The 23,848-nt window shown below is 49.5% G+C and overlaps 1 protein-coding gene and 1 pseudogene across 1 annotated transcript; both read right to left on the bottom strand.

The window, feature by feature from the left end:
• Nucleotides 1-1,678: 1,678 nt before the first annotated feature.
• On the bottom strand, nt 1,679-23,479 carry znhit6 (zinc finger HIT-type containing 6). The gene is made up of 10 exons (XM_084692906.1): nt 23,284-23,479; nt 22,888-22,953; nt 21,200-21,306; nt 20,983-21,068; nt 18,416-18,519; nt 12,190-12,258; nt 11,721-11,801; nt 8,471-8,551; nt 3,782-3,906; nt 1,679-2,315 (listed from the first exon to the last, which is right to left on the bottom strand). The coding sequence occupies exons 1-10, from the start codon at nt 23,370-23,372 to the stop codon at nt 1,822-1,824; spliced, it is 1,302 nt and encodes a 433-aa protein (XP_084549032.1). The 5' UTR covers nt 23,373-23,479; the 3' UTR covers nt 1,679-1,821.
• On the bottom strand, nt 19,533-20,443 carry LOC146221110 (uncharacterized; annotated as a pseudogene).
• Nucleotides 23,480-23,848: the final 369 nt, after the last annotated feature.

Genomic DNA, 23,848 nt, shown 5'->3' with positions numbered 1-23,848 from the left:
TCGATATGCAAAACAGAACAAAGTCATGGCAGTTTAGCTGGGTCCCCAAGCTGGTCTCATAAAACAACAATTGCAGTACGCACGCAGGGCAGTTTAAAGCAAAACCGCCAAATCGAGCCTAATTAATGACAAACCGACTTGTGATATATCAAAGGGAAATTTTGTGAAATTTGGGGAATGAATTTAAATGCTTTTTGTGGCACGAAGACGAAAAAAAAGGCACACACTCACTTTTTACAGTAAACAGAAACAAAGCTATAGCTTTTGTGTGGTTGCTTTGAGGGGGTTTATTGAGATAGAAAAATTAAGACAGCTGCTATAACGCAAAGGGAGGCAATTTATTGCAGGCAGAAACAAACAAGGGCAGGAAAAAAAACAAGACAGCTTTCCTTTGAGGGTCCCAATGGCCACACTGTGATGCACAGAGGTGCCCCATGACAACAGCCTATATTTAGCCCACACAAGAGGAGACTAATGTATCACAGGAACTGAACATCCGTTTTATTGACAAGATCAATATTTTACATCTCATTCTTTTTTTTTTTTTTTTTGGGGGGGGGTTGCTCTGGCAAGCTAAATCTACAGGGGCCCTGCCCTACTTTCACCTAATAAGCTCCAGCAGTGTTCTCCCCACCGACGCACCTCCTGCTGATCTGGGGAGCATGCATTTGGGTTTGGGGACAACGAGGGAGGGGGGGGGGGTTCACTCATCTCTGCTGGCTTTAATGGCTTTGTTTCTCTTCAGATATAGCGCCTCGCATACGAAAGCCTCGAAACAACCTTCGGATTTTCATAGCCACCGCTGGGCCGTGGCAGATCGGTTGCAGTGCTAGCTGGCAAGGGAGGGCCTCAGCAGAGCATCCTGGGAAGCCCAAGCCCGCCTCTGGCTCTCTATAGATAGGACAGGAACCCTCAGGCTGAGGGGCTAGCGCTGCATGTAGAGTCAAGGTACATTAAAAACCTGCAGGAAGTGGAATATCTGATGATGGTAAACAGTTGACATGGTGTGGCAGCCAGCTAGCTAAAAGACTCGAGGCAAAGACCCCCACTGGTTTGGCACGTCGGCTTGTAACCGTTGGTGCTGCATGTGTATCAGACACAGATGTAGACGCGTCGCCGTACCGCGTACCACAACCGGCGTCAAGTTCGCGAAACACGAAGAAGCACGGGGGAAGGAGAGGGACAGAGCGAAGAGGGGGGCGGAGGGGGCCTTTGCGTGCTCCGTGGGAGAGGGGCGACACAGAGGGGTCGTGAGATCACCGCCTCTCCCAGTGTGAGGGGTGGAAAATGCGTCACTACGGCCCCAACATCAAAGAGCCACCCTCCCCCCCCCCCCCGCAGGGGTGACCAGGGGTTACAACAACAACAGGCAATACACACACAGGAGTCGTCCCGTCCCCCCCCATGTATGTTACACTTTCATTTATTATCACTGGCTTGCGGTGTCTTAATAAAAAAACAAAAGGGTTGGAATGACCCGGCGTGTACAGGCACCCGTATGCGCACAGGCAGAGGGGACCCGCGCCAGATGTGTCAAAAACACTTTGGCTCTGGGAGGCAAGCTAGTGTGCTTAATTGTGACTTATACCAACACGTGTCCACATATGTGTAAGATATATATTCCTGACTTACGGGTGCAAAGTGAATAATAGTCCCTGAGACATGAATCACAAATGTATTAGGTTTTGATTTTGTTGGCATTTATTGGAGAAAACATTGAGACATTGTGCAAAATCAAGGCGACGAATGACAAAATATATTCGTATGGCTAGCGGAAATAATATCGAGTGGTAGAAGTAAGGATTGCATTTTATAACCAGCCTAAATGCTGTGAGTTTGTTCCTCACACGTTTTTACAACATGGCTGTCATTCTCGCCAGCAGGCTCATGAACAGAGTGAGGCTCACCCCCACCCTCTTTACTAGCCATGTTCCCATCACCCCCCTCCTCCGAGCCACCCACGGCGTCGACACCACTCGCCTCACTCGCGACGTCATCTTTCACATCGTTCGCTTCATCGTCATCCTCGCCCCCGCCTTCGACACCCACGGCGTCGACACCACACGCCTCACTCGCGACGTCATCTTTCACATCGTTCGCTTCATCGTCATCCTCGCCGCCGCCATCGTCAGAATCTCGAATCTCGCCCTCCTCCAGCTCCTCGTCCCTGGGTTCCCTCTTGGGCCTCTTCTCCGGTGGAGGCCCAGCGTCTGGGCTCGCTTCCGGGGCCGCCCCGGGGACGACGAGCCCCGGACGGGGCTGCGAGGGCTCCGCCGCGCCCTCCCTCTGACCGCTGTCCGGCGACACCCTCCACGCTGAAACGAGAAAGGGGGCGGGGCGGGCAGGCAAACGTTAACGGGATGGGGGGGAAGAAACGAGCGGTGGACGTACGCGTGCAGCGCGAGTGGCGCGGCGGAGCACTGCCTGAGCCACGTTCATGGACAAGCTTGCACGCACACACGACAGCACGGGCAAGGGCTGGAGTCACTGACTCCAGGATTTGGCTTAGCACTGACACAGAGTTGTCAGGCCATTAGCTATGTAATGAAGTAGGGCGGACATGTGTCCGGGAGGGGGGGGAAGGGGGGTGCAGTTGGGGGCGTCAAAGCGTTACATGTGTGGGAGGAAACCCCTTCGCATTCAAGGCTACGCATGCCATGCGTGGATGAATGTATGAATGAATGAAGGTCTGTCCACGAGTGTGCAACGACTCCAATGTGAAGAACAGAGAGCCCAATGACAGAGCACAACACTCGATGACTCCGCTGACTGTGAAGAGGCAAAACGTGTGTGTGTGTGTGCGCGCGCTGTTGGGGACGGTGGGGGTGGGGGGCATAACCACAAAAAGAAAACATGACTGGCCCTCATTGGACCCTCAACTCTGCCAAACCTTGTGGAGGCTTCGGCGGTGCGATAAGCTCGACAAGCCTCACTTCCTCGGAAGTGGACAGCAGCAGCCACGCCGTCTTACTGGCCCCTTATCGCCTCCGCCTGGCGTGACTCACTCTCTTCTCCCTCTTCCTCTGGCCTACATCCTTGAAAGGCTTCGACGAGGTTATCGCAAAAAAAAAAAAACGCTTGACGACACGCTCGCGAGAGGGCTGCTGAGCCTGCGGGGTTTCAGTGGCTTGGAAGACGGAAAGGTCCTCGCCAGATAAAGGTGGCGTCTTTGACGGCACCCTCGCGAGAGGGCCGCTTCACCCAAGCCGTGGCGTGCATCTGCAATTCACGATAATCGCGTGACTAAGTGACGGCCCTCCCATTCTTGCTGCTAACCGCTCATCTTTTTGATCCTGTTTTTGGCAGGGTGCTGGGGGGTGGTGGGAAATGGAGTTTGAAGAGTGCGTGTCTGTGTGTGCGTGTGTGTGTGTGTGACACTAGACAGAAACCCACACTTGTTTCCTCAGGTCTAACATGTTGTCATGGTGAAACCAGGGAGGATAAGGAGTCACTCTGTCTCTCGCTCAGAGATGCGAAGGACATGAGCTAATGGGTGTTGGAATACTGTCGAGGAGTGTTGTCAGAGAGCTAAGTCAGGATAATGACACATCCTATTTCCACCCTCACGGGGGTTTCAGTAAAATATAATTGAAGTTCAAAAACGTTTTAGAAAATGGGGTGGGGGTGGAGGGGGGGGGGGACACGTCGGCCTGACTTTATGATCAAGACCCGGGAAATGGTTTGCAGATAGCTTGAGCATCTGTTAAATATCAAGTGTGTGTGAGAAAAAGAGTCATCCAAACGATTTCACGAGTGACCGAGAGGACAAATGGACTTTCACCTGGTCCTTTCAGCGGGTAGTTATGGCAGTGGTCCTTGAGAACGACGTGAAACGTCGGGTACTCGATGACTGTTTTAAACTTCAGGTTCTCTCTCAGGCTCTTCGTCAAGTCCAGCTCCTGGTACCTGCAGAAAAACAAAAGAAGAATAAGAAGAAAAATAAACACTTGACTGACAGCAGAGAAAAACCAGACAAAGATGAAGCACCAGGAAAAACGGAAAAAGACATAACCGTTGTTGACAGTTTCTCGCCCTATCCCTCTCCGCTCTAGAATCTTCCGCTGGCTCCCATGGCAGAGGCTCTTCGGAGATGGCATTCATGGCTTGGCACTGTAAAAGTCCCGCCGTGCTGTCGTGCATCAATCCTCAGGAATGGAAACTGACTTGACCTGAGTCAATAACATCTCTTGTGAAATAAAAAAACGTTAAAAAAAACTTCTGCCGTTTTCCTCTCTTTCCCTCGCTCCCTCGTTCCTTTGCCCTCGGCGATGACATCAGTCGGGGGGCCCTGAGCGATGCTGCCATGTGTTAGCGACGCTCGTAAATCAAGATGCTAAACGGTTAACGGCTCTCTGGTGGGACATGGCGAGCCTCCCTGCTCAACCACTTCAAGCCCATCCAAGCTCACGATGTCATCGTCAACAAGAGAGACGTGATGTGAGACGAATACACGTGCCCCCGTCCAACTCGTAACAAGCGAGACAGACACGCGGACATTCGTCCGGGGCAGACAGCGCCGCCTCGACACCAACGGCGTCACTCGTTTTGTTTTTTTTGCAGCCACAGCCTGGTGGCGCACACCCACATCCCCACAAACCGATGAAACCACCGGGGATGGGACGGAAGGGTCTTCGTACGGAGAGCAGCGGGTCGGGGGAGGGGAGGTTTCAAGAAAGCCTTCTCCACGGATCTCTCTGGGGTGGTGGTGGATCTCACGCTAGCCCTCGAGTCGGCGGCAATATCTGTTGGCATTTCCTGTCGGGGCAGGATAAAGGAGGAGATCCACACAGAGAGGAGGAGGAGGGAGGGGGAAGATTCCCCCATTGATTTGGCTTCTGGCGTGCCCCCATGCGAGACCTTCTCGCATTAGGCTGGGCTTGTGGGGGGTGTTTGCGGAGTCCATGTGGGCCTGCGTGGCTCGTTCCCACCTCTCTACTCCGCTGAGCTGCTGGGTTGGTCAAAACGATGCTATGATTCGGTGTGAGCCTGCTGGACAGACCTCGTGCCATCCCTGATCCCGAGGACACAACGTCATTTGGCATGGCGGGGAATCGATCCGGCAACCTTCTGATTACTAGCCCGACGCCCTCACCGCTCAGCCATCCGACTCCCTCTATAATGTATAACTGCGGGAGTGGCTCATACAGTGCACTCCCATAGGGGCCTCCCATTGTTCTCCGCGTTGCTACCCGTCACGGGAGGAAGGAAAAGAAGTGAACTAAAGGGCCCGACGACTTCCGACAACGTCCTGCCCTTAAAACGAAGAGTAGCCGAGGCGTCCGTGAGGTGGCGGAGGAAAGGCAGGCGAACCAGCGGGAAGGGAGGCTGGAACGCAGGGAAGAGGCTGACCCAGACTGACGTTTTTGGCCCCCGAGCGGCGATTCCACAACGTGAGCCGCTGCAGCTGCCGCCATTAAGCAGCTGTAATTCTAATGTCCCCGAAATTAGCCGCGCACTGCAGGACGCTGAACACAAGCATGTGCCGGGCTGAGAGAAACAAGCTTTTAGGAGGGCCGAGGGAGACCTGATAAAGACAGTTTAAGGAGTGCTAAGGAGAGGGTAAGTGATACTTGCGACAGCTACATGACGCCTGTGGTGTGGGGGAGAGGGAGAAATCAGGCATTAAGCGTAAGCAATCAGACACGCATTCTCTGTCCTATCGCAGCGGATGATATTGTTTTGTTTTTTTCAAGGAGAAACTGTTTCTGCCTCGTCCTCGAGGCTGGCCAGCTGCTCCGTTGACTGGGTACGCCGGGAGGGAAGGACATCCTCTGCATCCAACGACTGGAATGGAACGAAATAAATAAACAAACATGTCAGGGAAAGCCAAAAAAAAAAAAGACTTGGCAAATAAACATCCACCTGGGGGTGAATGGAGCTCTTGAGGAGCACGAGCCGTTTGGTTTCCAGTAAGGAGGCTGTTTACTGGTCCCACAGCTATGTTTAGCACGGGGCAATATTTGATCGGGGCTTGATATTCCGGGAGACGTTTAGTCAGGGGGGGTCTACACAGAATGACCCCTGTTGCCCGACAGAGAGCTCCACTGTTCGGCCAACCGCGGCTTGGCTCACGTGTGACCCTGAGTGATCTTCCGGGAGGGACGCTGCACTCCTGGCCCCGCACGAAGCCTCGAAAAAAGGGTCCGTCCTTCACCCTGTGGGCCCAAACAAAACCAAACCCCCCCCCAAAACAAGGCGGGAAGGTATAGAATCTCCATACAACTTGCATCCGATCCACCGTTGGTGGAAAGCGATTTCATGACATTAAATCATATGGTGCGGGTATAAGTGACCCTCAAGGGAGGGTCTGTTCTGGCGGTGGAGGGCCCCTTACTGTTGGAGATGCACAGGCCCCTCTGTAAGACCCCACCAAGACGACAGTGACCCCCTGTTTGGAGGCCTCCTGTCCTTGTACGAGTTACAGTTTATTCCTTTTTCTGCTGTTATGTAACTGTACCTCACCAGTATGAGGTCATTCCACCTTGGCCACAGGATCATATTTCTGTCCTACTGAGGAACATTATGTTGACAATAAACACTCACTAAAAAGTACAAAAATATGTGCATAACAAGCCACTGTTATACAACCCCATTAGGAAGTGTGACGGAGGGTGCGACCGATAGACAGAGAAAAGGGGTCAGGGAGAAGGGGGGGGAGACCTTAGTGCAGAGAAGAGTGATTAATTAGCGATAGGAAAAGTAGGAGTCACACGGGCGGTATTGCATCCCTCGGCACCCCTGGCTAACGTTGCGCGCCGCGGGGTAGGCTTGGCTAACGCTCCACATCTTTCATTAAAGGCGCCAAACGCCTCCCTGATGTCTCGCATAATGCTGACAGGGGCGTATTTTGTTTGGGGGGGGGGGGGGGGGGGAATGTTGTAACACCTCTCTCTCCACCCCCCCCCCCCACCAGCACCACCCCCTCATCCTGTCATTAACGTGCAATTGGTTGTCGCGAGAAGTGTCGGTGATGGATGATCATCCTATTAGTCAGGCCCAAGATGGAGGAACGCCGTATCCCCGCTCCGCTGCCAAGCAGCTGTTCCTACCTCCTCCCGACGCCCACGTCATCCCCGTGGTCGACCGGGCTCGGACGCCACCGGACCAAGGCCGACGTTCGGACACGGCTTATGTAAACGAAGCCCTGGGACTGAACATGAGAATAGATCCATTTCAATCGCTGATGGTGTAAGGACGATACACATGGCCTTGATGAGGCCCGTTTCTGGATTGGTTTGAGGCTGTGGTCATGGGAGAGGGTCTTATCGGGCACAGCAGGAAGCGCAGCAACCGGTCCTCCTTCTGAGGCTGCTTGTTAATCCCCTCACTTTCTAGAAACATCTGTGCTCATGGCGCACAGCTACGCACATGCTAAATGTGTCCGTATGCCCCCCCTTGAGGATTACACCCACACACACACACACGTGAAAGTATTCCGTTTGTGAAAATGCTGAGAAAAGTCTGGATTTCATGTGTTTTCCCGACGCCTGTATTTGGGCTCTTGCATAACCTGATGACTGGACGCCGGTGTCATCCGTCTCGGCAGTGGTTGTAAATCCGTGTCCAACACAACAATGGTCACGAGGGGGCCTTGACACGCTGAGACGGAACAATCCGTACCTGCGACGTGACGTGTTGTCAGCAGAGCGAGAATGAGGCGGGGGGGGGGGGTCGTACGCGTGTTCGGAGTCCAAAGGGAGGAGCTGGCGCGACGTTGAGCTGAACTGAACGTTTCCTTGGTACTACGAGGGTGGGGAATGAAGCTACGTCTCCGTGACTAACTGAAAACGGAGGGCTGCCAAAGTCTGGGCGAGGCAAATGGGTGCCATCGATACCAACTATCCCTTTTTCCCCCCCGACACACGAGTACATGTGTGTGTGCGTTCACATGATCAATGGCATTCCTAAACAAGGAATCACCTTCACATCCCCAAAAAAGGGGGATGGAGGAGGAAAACCTTCCTGACGAGGCCCCCGCTGCCTCCACGCTGCGTAGCCTCGAAGGAATTTACGAGGCAGTGATGTCATGTTCATAAACCAATGAAGTCGATTTTTGACACGCCAGATAAATCAGTCACAAGTGGCGGGCCCAGGGAAACGAACAGAACAGTGACATGGGCAGACCGGATACTGACAGGATGCAAATTCCATTTCCAGATTGCAAAAGAGGTGTTTAATAACCATTTCCATTACTGAAACAGAGCCGGGTTTTTTTCACATTTTCTACAAAGCAACAAGTCGAGATCGTTGGAGAGAAGTTGTTCATTCACAGAACTACTTTGATCACTTATTAATTTGCGCTTGACCTGTCAACAAGCTCTCCTTGTGAAAACAGACTTTTCACTATGCAAGAACCGGTTCTGTTTCAAACATGGCATGAGTCGTTTGGTCAACTCTGTGGCCATGTTCCGAAACAGGCTCTTCGTGGACAGGTTGGCCAGCTGTAACACAGATGGGAACCCATTCTCACCTTACAGAGTCGGCGTGCCTTCCCTCGGCTTTCATGAAGACACTGACGTGGTCGAAGGAGCTGCGCACGTACATCTTCAATCTGAAAGACAACACACAGTGGTTAGGGTTGTGTGTGAGTGTGTGTGTGTGTGTGGGGGGGGAGAGGTCCTGCTTAACAACCAACCATTTAAAGAGTCGGGAAGTAGCTCAAAACGTCAACCTCCGACACACACGTTTCCCCCAAACAGGGTTGACTCACGGTTTGTCGAAAACAAAGGGGCACATCTGCTAAGGTCAGACAGGTTTTGTTGGACAGGGCAGGCCTTTGGTTCCAAGTCGCCCCATGCCTTGGTGACGGCCACGCTGCCTGCACCTCCTGTACACCGTCTGTCGATGGTGCCTGGCCAGTAAAACCCCCCACTTGAGTCCAGACTAAGCAGAAGGCTGCCCCACATGACTTCATCTCGGGTCGGCGGACGGGGTGGTGAGTGAGGGCTGAAACTGGACGTGCAACAGAGAGTAGTGTGAGCGGGGGTCAGCTATTGAAGAACCAAGGAAGGCCTACGGTTCAGTGCTTACTGGTCCTTGGGTGTAAGGGAGGAAGAGCTGGTTTCAGTGATACGAGGGGAAAAGGAAAGTGTGTTGGAGATAGTTGGTACAAGAGGGGTGAGAGAAGAAGAAAATGGGGGAAGGGAGGGGGGGGGGAAGGACCACCACATGTTTCATCTCCTCTCACCAAATCCCCCAATGCCTCTTTTCTCCATCTCCACGAGGAGAGGCAGTGAGATGACCACATGATGAATGACGAATAAGGGCGCCGTGTTGATCCTCCGTTCAATCTCCCTCGCGGCGAAACGCTCTCACAAATCGGGAGGGGGGGGGGGGGGGGGGGGGGTGTTCTTTGCCTGTTGTGAAGTCACGGTGCCGTGGCCGTAGACCAAGCAGCGAGTGTCCTGGTGGAGTAGCAGCCTGCAGCTGGGATGCGTCGGGAGGCCAAACGTGACGTGGTGCTGAAGGCACCACCAGGGGAGGGTGTGGATGGGGGAAGGGGAAGGGGAGTCGCGGGGCGGAACGCTTCTTCTCGACAAGAGACGACAGGACCGCTTCACAAAACCCCATTTGCATGCAGTGCCAAAGACGTGGCGCAAGAATGGACATGTTGTTTTTGTCGAGAGAGCGGCATCCACACGTTGGATTCGGTGAATGAGTTAGTAGAATAGACAAATCTGAATGTTTTGGTTTCTGGCTTGTGCTGATGGGTACATTTCGAACTAGATTGAGCTTTTTGGGTGCATGATTTTGAAAGTTTTTTTCAGAGTAACCACCATGTTTCCATCTAAAAATAAAGTCCTTGGGGTTTGCACTGAATCCAATACTTCACCGGTCTGCAGGCACAAAACCACAAGAAATGTACGACGGCAACTAGATGAAATAAAATAACATTTACTTTCCGCATACTTTTTCCCCGAAAAATACAAACGCCTTCATACACGTCCGACGTTATGTAATCTATAAGAAAAATAGAAAACTGATAGTTTGGTCTGGACTGGGTCGAGACGCCCTAATGAATTCTCCATGGATGTTGAATCATTTTCAATGCTATATTTGTCCCTGTATCCATTCCCTGTCATATAGAGGGCACATTAATATGGGTCTTGATTTAAGGCTTAGAGACATAATCACCACGCTCAGGGCAGCCAAACTCAATGACAGGGGCTGGGGTTGGGGGGGGTTGTAGGGGTGCAGGAGTCCGTGGACCTGCAGCCATGGGTCACGAGGATTATCCAGCTGCAACCAAGGCTGTTTTGACAGAGCTCCATGGTGGTGTCTGGTAGCCCTGGTCCCCATAAATCTTTAAGAGGGGGAGCCATAACATGTCTGTATTGTAGCAACTGTGCAATATTTACAGTACAGCAGTAACATGGAGACTTAAGATTGGGCCTTGACGATTGACTTGACGGCTTGCTGGATGTTAAACTACCGTTCCAGGGATACAATGTAAATAATGCTGTGGCGTTACAATGGTAGCCCTGTGCAAATCTGGGGTTTGTCATTCAGGTGACTGTGCCTGCATTTCAACAGCAATTACATTTGCTGGTTTTCTTTGTTGGGTAAGCACAGTCACTGGATTCTCACATTCAGCAGCGGGTGATGAACACAAACCAAACCAAATGACATTGGTTTATCAATTTGAGGGGGGGGGGGGGACTGTTGGCGAGACAACAATAAAAATTATAGTAAGTGATGAAGGCCGTCCAACAGCCCATCCAAGTGGTGCTGATTTCTTGATCCATTCTCACATTGTTAACTTTTTATTGCAGCTCTTGAGAACAGTGACAGCCCAAAACCACAGAGTAATTCACTTTCTATATCTTGAACGCAACCCACAGGGCTTTTGGCCTTTTCATGTGTGGATTCTAGTCAGTAATTGGGCCAAGTCCAAATCTACGATTCCAAGAACAAAGACAGAAAAAAAATTAAAAAATAAAATAAAATACAAGAATGGAAGTCCAACTCGTTTCCGACGAGAGCGAGAGGATGTAGTTCGTTCGGTTTGGATACGTCCCACTGTGACCGCCAGGATAAGATGAATGTGCTGCTTAACCTTTACACATCATTACACCAGACCACAGTTGTCCATGTTGGCCAATACACATGCCTAGGTGTCACCGGGCCTGGGCATCGGAACCAATCAGATGCGAGTAAATTGGCCATCCTGGAGCTCTGACCTTTTATAAATATCCCATTATGCCAGACCACAGGATGAAAGGATGCTATTTAAGAGCCCTTTAACTGACTGTCGGTCAGGCTTTGATCCTCTCAAAAGAAGTTTGGTCGAAGCTTGGGGTTTGGTAATTACAGGAGGTTACCCCCTCCAAAAAATTGAGGTACCAAACATAATCCAATCAGTGTAAGATATACAGTGCATTCTTGTCTCTCTTCGCCAGTCTCCTTCAAACATGAAGTTGGTCTTGGACTCCTTGATTCATTTTCCCGCCACGGCCAGCGAGCGCAGTCTGGTTTTTCAGGTGATGTGGAGGCTCGACTCCCGTTTGAAGGGAGCGGCCCGTGCTTAACACCTCGGAGCAGGACGAGACGGCGGAAGCAAGTCAAACGCTTTGCGAGAAACCGTCCAAATCCACAAATCAAAAACAGGGATCAAATGAACCCCATCGATAACAGAGCTCTAGATCAACTCAGACAGGTTTGACGTGGGTGGTCACCGTTCCACTCAGGCGTATCACTTAGGGGGTGGGGTGGGCTCTTACTTTTGACGTCTCACTGGCTCCGACTCCGCGGGGTGGATGTAGCAGGTCAGGATCTGCTCGAGAGTTTGCTCGTCTGAAACCCTTCGAAGGGATGAAGAGAACAATGGAGAAAGTCAGACACAAACGATTGGCAATGAGAGCGTGTTAGCCTCTCCCATCAGATTAAACGGCTCTTGATGGATGACATTCTGTAGCCCAGGACTAAAGATCGATATGTGAGACTCAATAACTGAGGACAAATGGGTAATTCAGCACTCTTCTGGCACAACTACACACAATTTGTTGGAATCCGAGAGCTCCTTAGGCCAGACAGGCCCATTTCCTAACTACAACCTGCCAGTAACTGTCACCAACATCTTTTTGGGGGGGAAGAGTCTGATGGAAGAGATACCATCCAATAGAAGCGAGAACACACACACAAAGCCAGGAGTTATGCAAGCACTACTCGCACTATATACACACAACTCACCTTCTTTCAATAAACTCGCATTCACTTTGAGGGAACAAGAGCTTCAGATGCCAGTAAAACCTTTGTTCTCTGAAAGACAAGCATGAGAACAAACAACAACATGATCAAATATCAAACATATTTACAAGAGAAAACATCTAAATGAGCTACATGGTGTGAGGGGGTACAACATGGGTTAACTTATCGGGCTTTCGTCGTAACATTTCATGGTTCATGTAACCAAGACACAGAAAAACACAGCAACAGTGTATTTTGCAAACGTTTTAACCCCAATCTGTCCGAGTCAATGTTAGGCTGCTTACAAGATATTGCATTGTGTGTGTGTGTGTGTCTCTCTCTTTCTCACCATGTGTATAAAGTGAATAACCCAGAGTTGTCATGACAACCATGACGTACATGCTCAATACTAGGACTCCAGCTGGCAAATATCCCATATTTAGTCTCTGACTCTAGGGTGTTGTGGCGGTAGGACCTAACTGTAAAAAAAAAAAAAAAAAAAAAAAGGAAGAAAGAAAGCTGGACTGATGAGCTAGGTTGCCAGCCGGTTGCTAAGCTTTCACATGCAAAACATTTGATGTAGTCCACTGACGGAAAGCAGTCACTGTAGTGGTTGCTGTCACTCTGTTAGGCTGTATGAAAACCCCTCTCACTCTCCCTGGTTCTCAAACCAAAGAGAGCAGAGGGACGTGAAAAGAAGGTTCTCTCAAAAAGTAGACTGAATGCAGTAGATACCTTAGGGCCAAAGATACCTTTGATGTATTCCACTTCTAACCAGAGCAGTTCATACCACATTAAAGGAGCTGAGGATTTTCACAAATCCTATCAATGCCATGAAGTTTTCAATGCAGCCATTGAAAAAAAAAATGACTTGGTCAACTGGCTGTCTCGTAGGCTTGTTTCCATTCAGTCTCTCCATTCTTTTGCAGTATCAGTGCCCCAAAAACTGACAGTGGATATTGTCCAAGAGGAAAATCAATGCCATATTTTGGGTGTGGCCTGATCCCCCTGGCAGTGTTAGCCAGAGGCGCTGGGGGCCTGAGAGGGGTAATACAGATGCTACATGTCCTTATAATGGACTGTGGTACATCATGGAGCTTCTTATCAGGCCAAGCATTTAGGGTTGGCGTTCAGACGGTGTGACCCTGGGCTCACACTGATACACACACACACACACACACACACATGCTGGGCTCCAGATGGTCGTCGTTACAGCGTGGGTCGCAGAACAAGGCTGGGTGCATGTGGCATTGGGCCTCTTCAGCTTCAGCCTCCTCACAGCTGGACTCTCAACCCGGATCCCCTCCAGCCTCCTCTCCCCCTCCCCCCCCCGCTCCCTCCAATAACAGGGCTGGTTCTGCTTTGGGCTCTGGTTGATGGTGATGTTTGTGGCTCGTGGAGCCAGATGGCAACGTTACACAACCAGGAGACATGTTTTTTCAGGAAAATAGAGCAAGGAGTGGAGGGGGGGGTGGGGGTGGCGGACTCTAGAAAAAAAAAAGAGAGAGAAATATGTGCAGAATTGGCAGAACATCCAATGAAAGGTGGTTATGAGTTTCCACTTGGATGTGGGCAGAAGAGGGCGGGGGAGGGGGGAGATGATTGTGGGCCTACTTGGAAGGTTGGGCCTGAGTTTGTGAGTGTGTCCGTGCAAATGTGTGTGTGTATGTGTGTGTGTAATGGGCAGGGGGGCTGCAAAGGGATTCCCTTCCCTATGCAGGTGCAGAGGTATTCCACCCCCCCCCCCCCCCCCCCCTTTCGGCTGAGGAATTTATGAGTGTTTGCTTGGACTTGGCAGAGACGCGGCTTGCAGGGGCAGAGGTGGAGGGCGGTTTTGTCGACGAGGAGGTAGGAACACCAGGTGTTGGGGCATTGTTCTGTGTTTTATAGCCAATGGAAACTATTTTTGTTTTTTTTCCTCGATTGGAAAAAGGGCTTGGCCTGAAGACGCATGGAGAGGTCTCAGACGAGGTCAAGATGCATACCTGGAATACGTGCCATCGTTAACTGTCAGCGTTGGCGACTTGTTTGGAGAAAAACAGTAGGAGGAAACGGGAAAAGAACAAGTCTGTGACCTGACTATGTCTTGCTCCTGTGGGTGTTTACATGACGACCAACTTCTCTGAAAGCAGGTAATGGACTGATGACACAAAGTCGCACTGCAGTCATCTGTACACTTGCATAGTTTGCCAACACAATGTGAGTAAACCTCACTCCATTTACAGGAATCCTTTTATCGACGATGCTTATAAACAGCCATGTCTGCGAGTGAATCCACCTGCAAGGGGCCTAGAAAGGACTGGAAAAACATAGCAGAACAAGCCTTGCATTTTTATCTCAGCTACCGTACGACAGAAAAACAAACATTCTGTTCGTTGCTAAGGTCAAAAACACGATTCCTACAAATCTTTCAGCAGCGTCAACGGCCCACTAAGGAGTTTCTGGGGAAGGGAGGAGGGGGGCTGGATCAAACACACACCAGATTTCTGCATTCTTCACAGGGCAGCAGGGAACCTGATGATTGGTGGTTTAGAGGTTCTGGAAGTAATATTGTGTGCTCTGGACTCTGGATTTTGTTTATTTTGCTTCTATGAAAAGGGAAAGAAAGTCGACCCTGACAGAACCTCAAACCGCAGAGCCCGGGTTTTTGTTTTGAACAGCCAGTACTAACCCCAGCCAGAAGAGCCTGGTTGGTTCCTATCAAGAGTGGACGCTGCAAGGTTATTGCGCGTCACATCTTCCAAGGGTGACAAGTGGTTTCCACCACTCAAGAGAAGAGCACTGCACAAAATCCATGGCAACCACACAGTGTCAAGGACTCTTTACAATGACAAACTTCATCATCACTGGGCTATATTTGATAGAAGAATGAGAGCGTAACAAGTGGGTTGAATGTTTCACGAAGCCCCTGAAGCCCGGTGGATAGAAACAACCGATTCCCCAGCACAGTGGCCTCATGACGCAACCTCGTCCAATCTAAACTTCTTGGATGTGAAAACGGGCGAGGACGGGGGAAAGCGCCAACTGAAGAAATTGGGTAAGCGATGTAGCGAGCAGCGGCTAAGCGTGGGGCCAACGTGGATACCTCCTACGGCTGGACACATGTGCTTCCCCTTCGAGGTTTCTAGAGCGTGAAGTGGCGGTTTTAAATGCACAGGCACAGTTTGACACGGATGCCGGCGTGCGATGCATATCATTGCCCTTTCAGATCGTGACCTTGGTTTCATCTACGCCTCCCCCCGAGCAGCCAAAGGCGGCAGCAGAGGCCGTTGAGGACAGAACCTCTGACAGATGTATTCATTAGCAGCGGCGGGGGCGCGAGCTGTGGTGAAGGGAATGAGTCATGGAAGCTTCTGGGAGCATCACACAAGGGAGGCCTGACAAGTAGTCTGGCAGAGCACACAGCCTTCTGGGAGGATTATGCAGACGACAGATCTAACTGGTGTACCGACCACCATCCCGCAAAAAAACCCACCCAAGCGCACACACTCCCCCCCCACCCCCCGCCTCTCCTCCCTCCCTTGTTAACTCCACAGCTGTGCTTGGGGGACAGAGGCCTGTGCCAGGAGAGTTGAGTGGCGTGTGGGTGACACTGCGGCGCATTCTTGGCGATGACGAAAAACCCGGAGCTCCAACTCATCCAACGTCATTTCGCACACACGGCTCCCGGGGCCTCGTTAGGTTAGGGCAGCTGATCCAAAGACTTCGACGGGGAGCGAAAGTGAGAAGGAGACCAGGGTGGAAGATTACAGGCAGATGTACCCTAAGCCTCCCCTCTATAGGTGCTGGCAAGGCCTTGGCCATTGAGGTAATTCCTAAATTACAGCCGTGGGCCTGCGGCATAGTCTTCCTCTGAGCGCAGAGGGCTGCAGCACTGACATGCTGGCCGGAATCCAGAGGGTCCAAGCCTTCAGGGGATCAGGACAGAACCAATCAAAATGGAGGCCCACACAATGGGTGTGTGAGGGGATGGCAAAAGACTTTTGGGGGTCGCAGACCTCATTGTGATGTTGAGTAGACCCTTTCGGCCTTCTTCCAGGTCTCTCAGGTTTACCTTGTACGTGTGCACGAGGTAGTGATTACATGACCCAGGGGCTCCAATCTGCTGCTAATAGCAGTCTGTAGGCAATTCATTTCAGGCTATGTGAATGCAGAAAATGTTTGTAGGCCAAAGAGTCTCTTCTAGGGATTTCTGTCCCGGTACACAGAAAGAGTTCACACACAGGGAAAGTGCCCTGTCATGCGAAGCTCGGACCAGTTCAGAGTCAGATGGTTCCACCCTCACTTCTCCATTTGTCTTGCCAACTATTACATCTCTCTGCCGCTGGGGGCTTTGAAAGGTAGAGACGGCCTGTAATTTCTGGTGAGACTCTTTGAATGCGTGTCCTGTTTTTTGAAATCAGCCACCAGGGGGAAGGTGAGGTTGGCAGCTGTACGCAGGAGCCACACGCAAACGCACACACGCAGAAAGCATGAAAGCCTCTTAAGTCCCGCCGGCCAGTAATGATCTCTGCTCTCTCTGGCAGCGCGAGTATGGTAGTATGAATATGTCGCTAACCATCTGCAGTCACACTGCAGAAAACATCTGCTTTTTATATTATGTACTGAAGCCCATTTCCACCCCACCCCCCCTCACCGCCCCTCCTGTCTTCTCCACCAGCAATTTATTGTATACCTATTATCCCATCCTGTGTTCACATGGTGTTACTGCTCATCGTTGTCAAGAGAGGGCAGTGCTTCAGCCGCGGGACTGTTTACCGGGATTACCAATGATCGAAAACAGAGCACCGTGGTTCCACCGCTGTGTTCCAGACAGGCATGCTGCTGGTCCCGGGAGTGTCTTCTGGGTCCGTTCTTGATGGCTGCTACAGGACCTGCGGGTTCTTCCAGACTCGGATCCCTGGAGGAGATCCGTCCCGTCCGGCTCGCCAGATCTCCCTGTCGCAAGGACGCAGACCGTTCCCGACGGCATCTGTATCCCTGGTACTGTACCCTACGCGTAGTTATGCGCTTACACCATGTTAATGTATGACGTCCTCAGACGTTACGGGCATATTTGCCTAACTCGGCAACAGCAAGATCCAGAGAAACCTTTGACGGGAGTGGCAGAGACGACGGGCGGAAAACGGGGTGTGAGTGTGAATGACATCAAAAAGGAGGTGGAAGGGCTCACAAAAAGCCTCATTCAGATGCAGCTGTGATGGACGCCTGATGCCGTGCCTGGACATTACAGGGTGTCCCACTGTATTACTTCATTCCTTCCCAGATTTTTCCGCTTTCTAGTAAAAAAAAAAAAGAAAAAGTCTGAGATAAATATTGATTCTTCCGTGGAGGGAGACAGAGGAGGAGAGGCTTCCAGTGGAAAGTCCTGTGGAGTGGCAGAATGCTGTCCCCACTACCTTCGGGCAAAAAGGTGTAATCCGTGGACCACTGGACCACCGGCGTCACAGCAGGAAATGGGGGTGGGTGGGTGGGGGCGGGGCTGGACAATGAAAGGAAAAGTGGATAAGGAAAGGAGGGAAAGAATGTAATCGATGTTAGGACTTACCAGAGGCCCCGGAAATAAGAGTTTCTATGGCAACACAACATGGGGTCCAGCTAAACAGGGCCAGTGGTGGTTATCAGAGACCCAGAGGGGTGAGCAGCACATATGGATTGGCTTTGAAAGGAAGGGGGGGAGAGGGGGGGGGTTCTACATACCTGCTCGGAAGGCCACAGCCGTATATTACACTCACCAAACAGGCCTTATGAAAGGCAGCACTACTGCTATTTTCTCCAGAGAGGCCTTTGTCAGAACTCCTGTCAAGCCCACCACGTGATGGAATCACACCTCATTGCTGAGCGATGGCTTCGATGAATCTAAGCCCCAGCACCACATGTCTTGCCTCTCTCTCTAGCTATTGATCGGTCATGTCTTGATCCGAAACCAGGAACACAGAGCAGAAACTTCAACACGCTCCCCACGGACAACCCCTCTGCACATTCCAAGAGTAACTGTGGGCTACTCTGTAAATAATCAGCACAAGAGCGCCATCCTGTGGCCAAGCCTCGGACACCTTTTCCGATTTCCACAACAAATCAGAATCATTGCAGGTTTCACTGAGGAAACGGTTGTACACTTCGCCTAAAGTTGTACTCATTCATTAGGGTACATGATTAGGGCAGCCATCTGTAATTGGTGTTTCTCTTGTACGGTGTGGTGTGGCAGTAATTATTCGAAACAACATACTTTTTCAGGAAGATGGTGGAGTTCTCCTTGCTCTTGGTGAATGTGATGGGTAGAAACTTCAGCGTCATGCTCAGCTTCCTAGCTTGAGCCGAAAGTGTCTTGATCTGAAAAAGGGGGCAAGGGAGAAAGTGACACAAAAGAAAAAAAGGGAGTTGTTGTACGAACATGAACAAACATCTGCAATCAATCATAGGACCGGATAAGTCAATAAGCAAATATATCAAGGTGAGTTTGGCTCTGAAACTAGTGCTCGGTCTTGATTTTAGAGCCCACTCCTGCCCTTTCTGGCATTGCCCTGACACCTTTATGATTGACAAGAACATGGAGGAGACATCTAAACTGAATTATTGACGAGCAGGCAACCGTATAGGCATTTGGAACCACCTTCCCTCCGCCCATTTTACAAGAAGAAAGCATTTTTTCTAGAGGTTTCTAGAAGCACAGCTAAGCCCAGACATTTCCATTAGGTGCCAAACCACAATATATTTCTGAGATCTAGGCTCTTACTGCTGATAGATTTGTGGCCATTGAACTAGACAGCGCCTTTAAAACAAATAAATAAAGAATTCAAATAAAATGCACATTACTTCATCAAATAAAACTCATGTCATGACGTCATATCATGATAGATAATGCTGTGCAGACTAAGAGAGTATTCAGTGAGTGGAATGTCTGTCTGCGGTACCACAAACCATAGGTACCAGATGAGCCACGCTGAGAATGGAGGGGAATAATATATATATATATATATATATATATATATATATATATATACACACACACACACACAGTGAGGAAAATTCGTATTTGAACACCCTGCTATTTTGCAAGTTCTCCCACTTAGAAATCATGTAGGGGTCTGAAATTGTCATCGTAGGTACATGCCCACTGTGAGAGACTTAATCCAGAAATTGCAATGTATGTAATTTAAACTATTTATTTGTATGATACAGGTGCAAATAAGTATTTGAACACCTGAGAAAGTCAATGTTAATATTTGGTACAGTAGCCTTTGTTTGCAATTACAGAGGTCAAACGTTTCCTGTAGTTTTTCACCAGGTTTGCACACACTGCAGGAGGGATTTTGGCCCACTCCTCCACACAGATCTTCTCTAGATCAGTCAGGTTTCCGGCCTGTCGCTGAGAAACACCGAGTTTGTGCTCCCTCCAAAAATTCTCTATTGGGGTTAGGTCTGGAGACTGGCTAGGCCACGCCAGAACCTTGATATGCTTCTTACGGAGCCACTCCTTGGTTATCCTGGCTGTGTGCTTCAGGTCATTGTCATGTTGGAAGACCCAGCCTCGACTCATCTTTAATGCTCTAACTGAGGGAAGGAGGTTGTTCCCCCAAATCTCGCAATACATGGCCCCGGTCATCCTCTCCTTAATACAGTGCAGTCGCCCTGTCCCATGTGCAGAAAAACACCCCCAAAGCATGATGCTACCACCCGCATGCTTCACAGTAGGGATGGTGTTCTTGGGATGGTACTCATCATTCTTCTTCCTCCAAACACGTTTAGTGGAATTATGACCCCAAAGTTCTATTTTGGTCTCTGACCACATGACTTTCTCCCATGACTCCTCTGGATCATCCAAATGGTCATTGGCAAACTTAAGACATGCCTGGACATGTGCTGGTGGACATGGTGCTGCATGTGCAGGGGAACCGTCCGTGCCATGCATGATTTCAAACCATGACGTCTCAGTGTATTACCAACAGTAACCTTGGAAACGGTGGTCCCAGCTCTTTTCAGGTCATTGACCAGCTCCTCCCGTGTAGTTCTGGGCTGATTTCTCACCTTCCTTAGGATCATTAAGACCCCAAGAGGTGAGATCTTGCATGGAGCCCCAGTCCGAGGGAGATTGACATGTTTAGCTTCTTCCATTTTCTAATTTCTAGTGGATTGCTCCAACAGTGGACCTTTTTTCACCAAGCAGCTTGGCAATTTCCCCGTAGCCCTTTCCAGCCTTGTGGAGGTGTACAATTTTGTCTCTTGTGTCTTTGGACAGCTCTTTGGTCTTGGCCATGTTAGTGTTTGGATTCTTACTGATTGTATGGGGTGGACAGGTGTCTTTATGCAGCTAAAGACCTCAAACAGGTGCATCTAATTTAGGATAATAAATGTAGTGGAGGTGGACATTTTAAAGGCAGACTAACAGGTCTTTGACAGTCAGAATTCTAGCTGATAGACAGGTGTTCTAATACTTATTTGCAGCTGTATCATACAAATAAATAGTTTAAAGATCATACATTGTGATTTCAGTTTTTTTTGTTTTCCTTTTAAGATGTCTCTCACAGTGGACATGTACCTACGATGACAATTTCAGACCCCTCCATGATTTCTAAGTGGGAGAACTTGCAAAATAGCAGGGTGTTCAAATACTTATTTTCCTCACTGTATATAGTCAATGGATCTCTATGAAGAGTTGCTTAAGCGTGCAGCTAAAGGGGATACATGTATAAGTGATGTCGCAACTGGATCTATCTAGATGTCACCATGTGGTCTACTTGGATTATGTCTCCCCCCCTCCTCTGCCATCTCATGAGTGGTGGTTGACCAACTTACTCTTTGCGTGACAGCAGGAACACTGGCGAGCTTGTCTCTGTTGGAGCTGCCTGCCATTCGCCCAGTGTCCTCCAAGAATCTGTAGTCTACGGTGGAGAGAGAACCATGGTCACACGTGCACGCACACACACACACACACACACACACACACACACACACACACACACGTGCACCCGCGTCATTCCGAAAAGACCTCAGGAGGACGAGGGGGTCTCACCATTGAGAAGGTTCAATTCGTCAAACTGGGAGAGGGCCACGAAGGCAGTCTTGTCTCGAACGCCCCGACATCCAGAGTCCTCCTTGTGCTTTCTCACACAGGACAAACTGTGGGGGCAGAGGAGGAGCATAACTAACATACGCCATTCTGTTTCAGATTGGATCCATCAAACGACTTTCACTGTCACTTTCTCTGGCCTTTATACCACTGCGATGGTAACATATGGTTGAGGGCAAAGACTCGGTACACTTGAAGCTCTACGGCACACACATTCTGTTCTCTGGGAAAATCCTCTCACGCGCCACTCCTTTTGGAATTGGGAGCGCGGCGAGCAGAGTTTCCCAACAGCCAAGTCTGAAAAACACGGAGCAGAACCCTGTTTTTTCACTCGCAGCGGATCTAAATCATGCGCGAGCAGATGCTAAATCGAGAGAGGGGGGACGGGGGTGTAAATCAGTCGGGAGAGATGTCTCTGTGCACGCGCTGGGAGAAAGTCTCTGTAAGAAGGGGCCTTTTCGCTGACAGATTGAAAGGCTGTGTGCGACGGCGTCTGCCAGACGGTGTCTGGGTGTCACCTGGGCCCGCGTGGTGAATGATGGGTGTAGGGGCGCTACGATCGGCCACGTTGCTTTGTACCAGCCCATGGGACAGTCTCTGTCGTCGTTGGCGGGTAAATGGCGCTTAATGAGGATGACGTTTTTCAAGTCGGAGGCGTGTCGTTCGTTTCCCACAGGTGCCGAATTTGAATATTTCAAATGGGTTATATTTTGTCACGAGAGGATCGGGGAGGAATTCTCTTAAGAAAGAAAAACATTTGCTTTTAAAAAAATGAGCTCTTGGGATGTGATCCAAATAATTCACGTGAAATAATTCACAATACCTTTCAGACACTTGCTGAAAGAAAGGTATTTGGCAGGGGTCTCCCAAAGACCGTATCTCCAGAGACTGGGCCTAAGGAATGTCCACTGATGCCCAGAACAACAGGGAGCCATCTGAGAGATGTGAAAATTGGTTCTTTAAATCTTATTGAGATATGGGTGCAATTTCAATGGTGCAATTCAAAGCTTGAAAGTTGTGGCGATTCATCAACAACATTCCTAGGCCTCGTTGCCAAATACAGGCCTATTGTACAGGCGTCCACTATGCCATCAACCATTTCGTTACATGCTGAAAGGATTGCAGGCTTTACTGTATCTTGGCTGTAGAGGAGATTCTTTATTTCTGATCTGAGACAGAATGTTTTAAATATCTTTAAATCACTCACAATAAGATGCCATCAAAGCTGTAGATAAATTGGTTCCATCTGATATTAAAGAAGGGTGTTATGGTGGGCATCCCAGGAGATAATCTGACAGTTGTTTTATATCTTAGTATGCTATATTGGGCTATTCCATCAAAGCCAACCTCAGCACCTCCTTAAACTGAATTCAGGTTATGCTTTGGGTATGCCCAACCACTTCCAGAGTGCCCAGGCGGACCACTGCCTGTCAGACTCGGTTGTAGCAAGTGATTTCACCCTAAGGTACAGTCCTGAGTTTTTCTCTTCTAAGAATGTTACTTATTAGAAGAAACCTGATTCAAGTTTGTTCAGTTATTGGGCCTTTCTATGCCTGTTGTCTTAATTCTCATCTTACCTGGATTTGAGAAAAATGTTGCCTACTGTTCTTAACTTTTCTTTTTTTACTTACCTGCATGTCTGTTTGAAACATCCAGGACATCTATATCGTGCTTCATTGGAACCGCACAAGTTACAGCTGTAAACAGAACAGCAAATCATTACACTAGGTAGTCACATACAAGTAAATAGAGTTGAGTACCAGAAGGCGTGGACATCAGTCCGTGGGTTACGAGATACTAGTATGGCGCATGGCTAGGTAGCTAGCTCGCTCGCTATCTACCTAATGCAAAACTAGACAGTAAGCTAACTACGCAGATTCAATTGAAGGTGTATTAGTACATTACGCTTTGGCTGAATGGTACTCATTTTATCGCCATACGTGAATGCGAAGTCTGAGTACAGCACAGTAACTGGCTACTGTAACATTAGCTACTTCAGTTAACTATCACCCTGCTTTTGCACTTACTTTGCCAAGGATATTTTTCTTTTCATTCCTTTTAGTTCATCTTCCGGGCTGCTGTTGTCAGCTGCCACTGAATTCTCTGAAGGTACCATCACTAATTCTAGGAATAACAATAGTTCCCCAGTTTGATAGGTATCACCGACGACAGTGTCAAAAGCAGCCTGATGTGTTTTCTTCCTCGATGCACGTGGGGGACAAACACAACTTGTACGGCACGTGGCTAGTTTCTCGCACCGTATAATAACGCCCCCGAGTGTTCAAACTACCGTATATACACATGCCATGTTGTCGTGTGATGGATGTATCATGAATGTGATAAATTGAACATGCATTTATAAACACGGGAATCCCAGCTGTTGATATTTAGTTCCATGTATTGTTGCATGTAAGATGTTTTACATAGTGGGTATCTAGACTCCCCATCATGAAAGGTTCTAAAGATAAACAAACACACAAAGCAGGATAATGAAGTCTTAAACACATCAACGCCTACTTTAGAAATGTCCCACTGACTCCATCTGGAATACATCTGATTCCAAGAATGCAAAATGGAATACTCTACAAATAT

Source organism: Hypomesus nipponensis, chromosome 26, assembly GCF_054491055.1.
Source record: "Hypomesus nipponensis isolate SF chromosome 26, ASM5449105v1, whole genome shotgun sequence".
NCBI classification, from domain to species: Eukaryota; Metazoa; Chordata; class Actinopteri; order Osmeriformes; family Osmeridae; genus Hypomesus; species Hypomesus nipponensis.
Note: the sequence above shows the minus strand (reverse complement) of the source record. Positions and strands in the feature narration are given on the sequence as shown.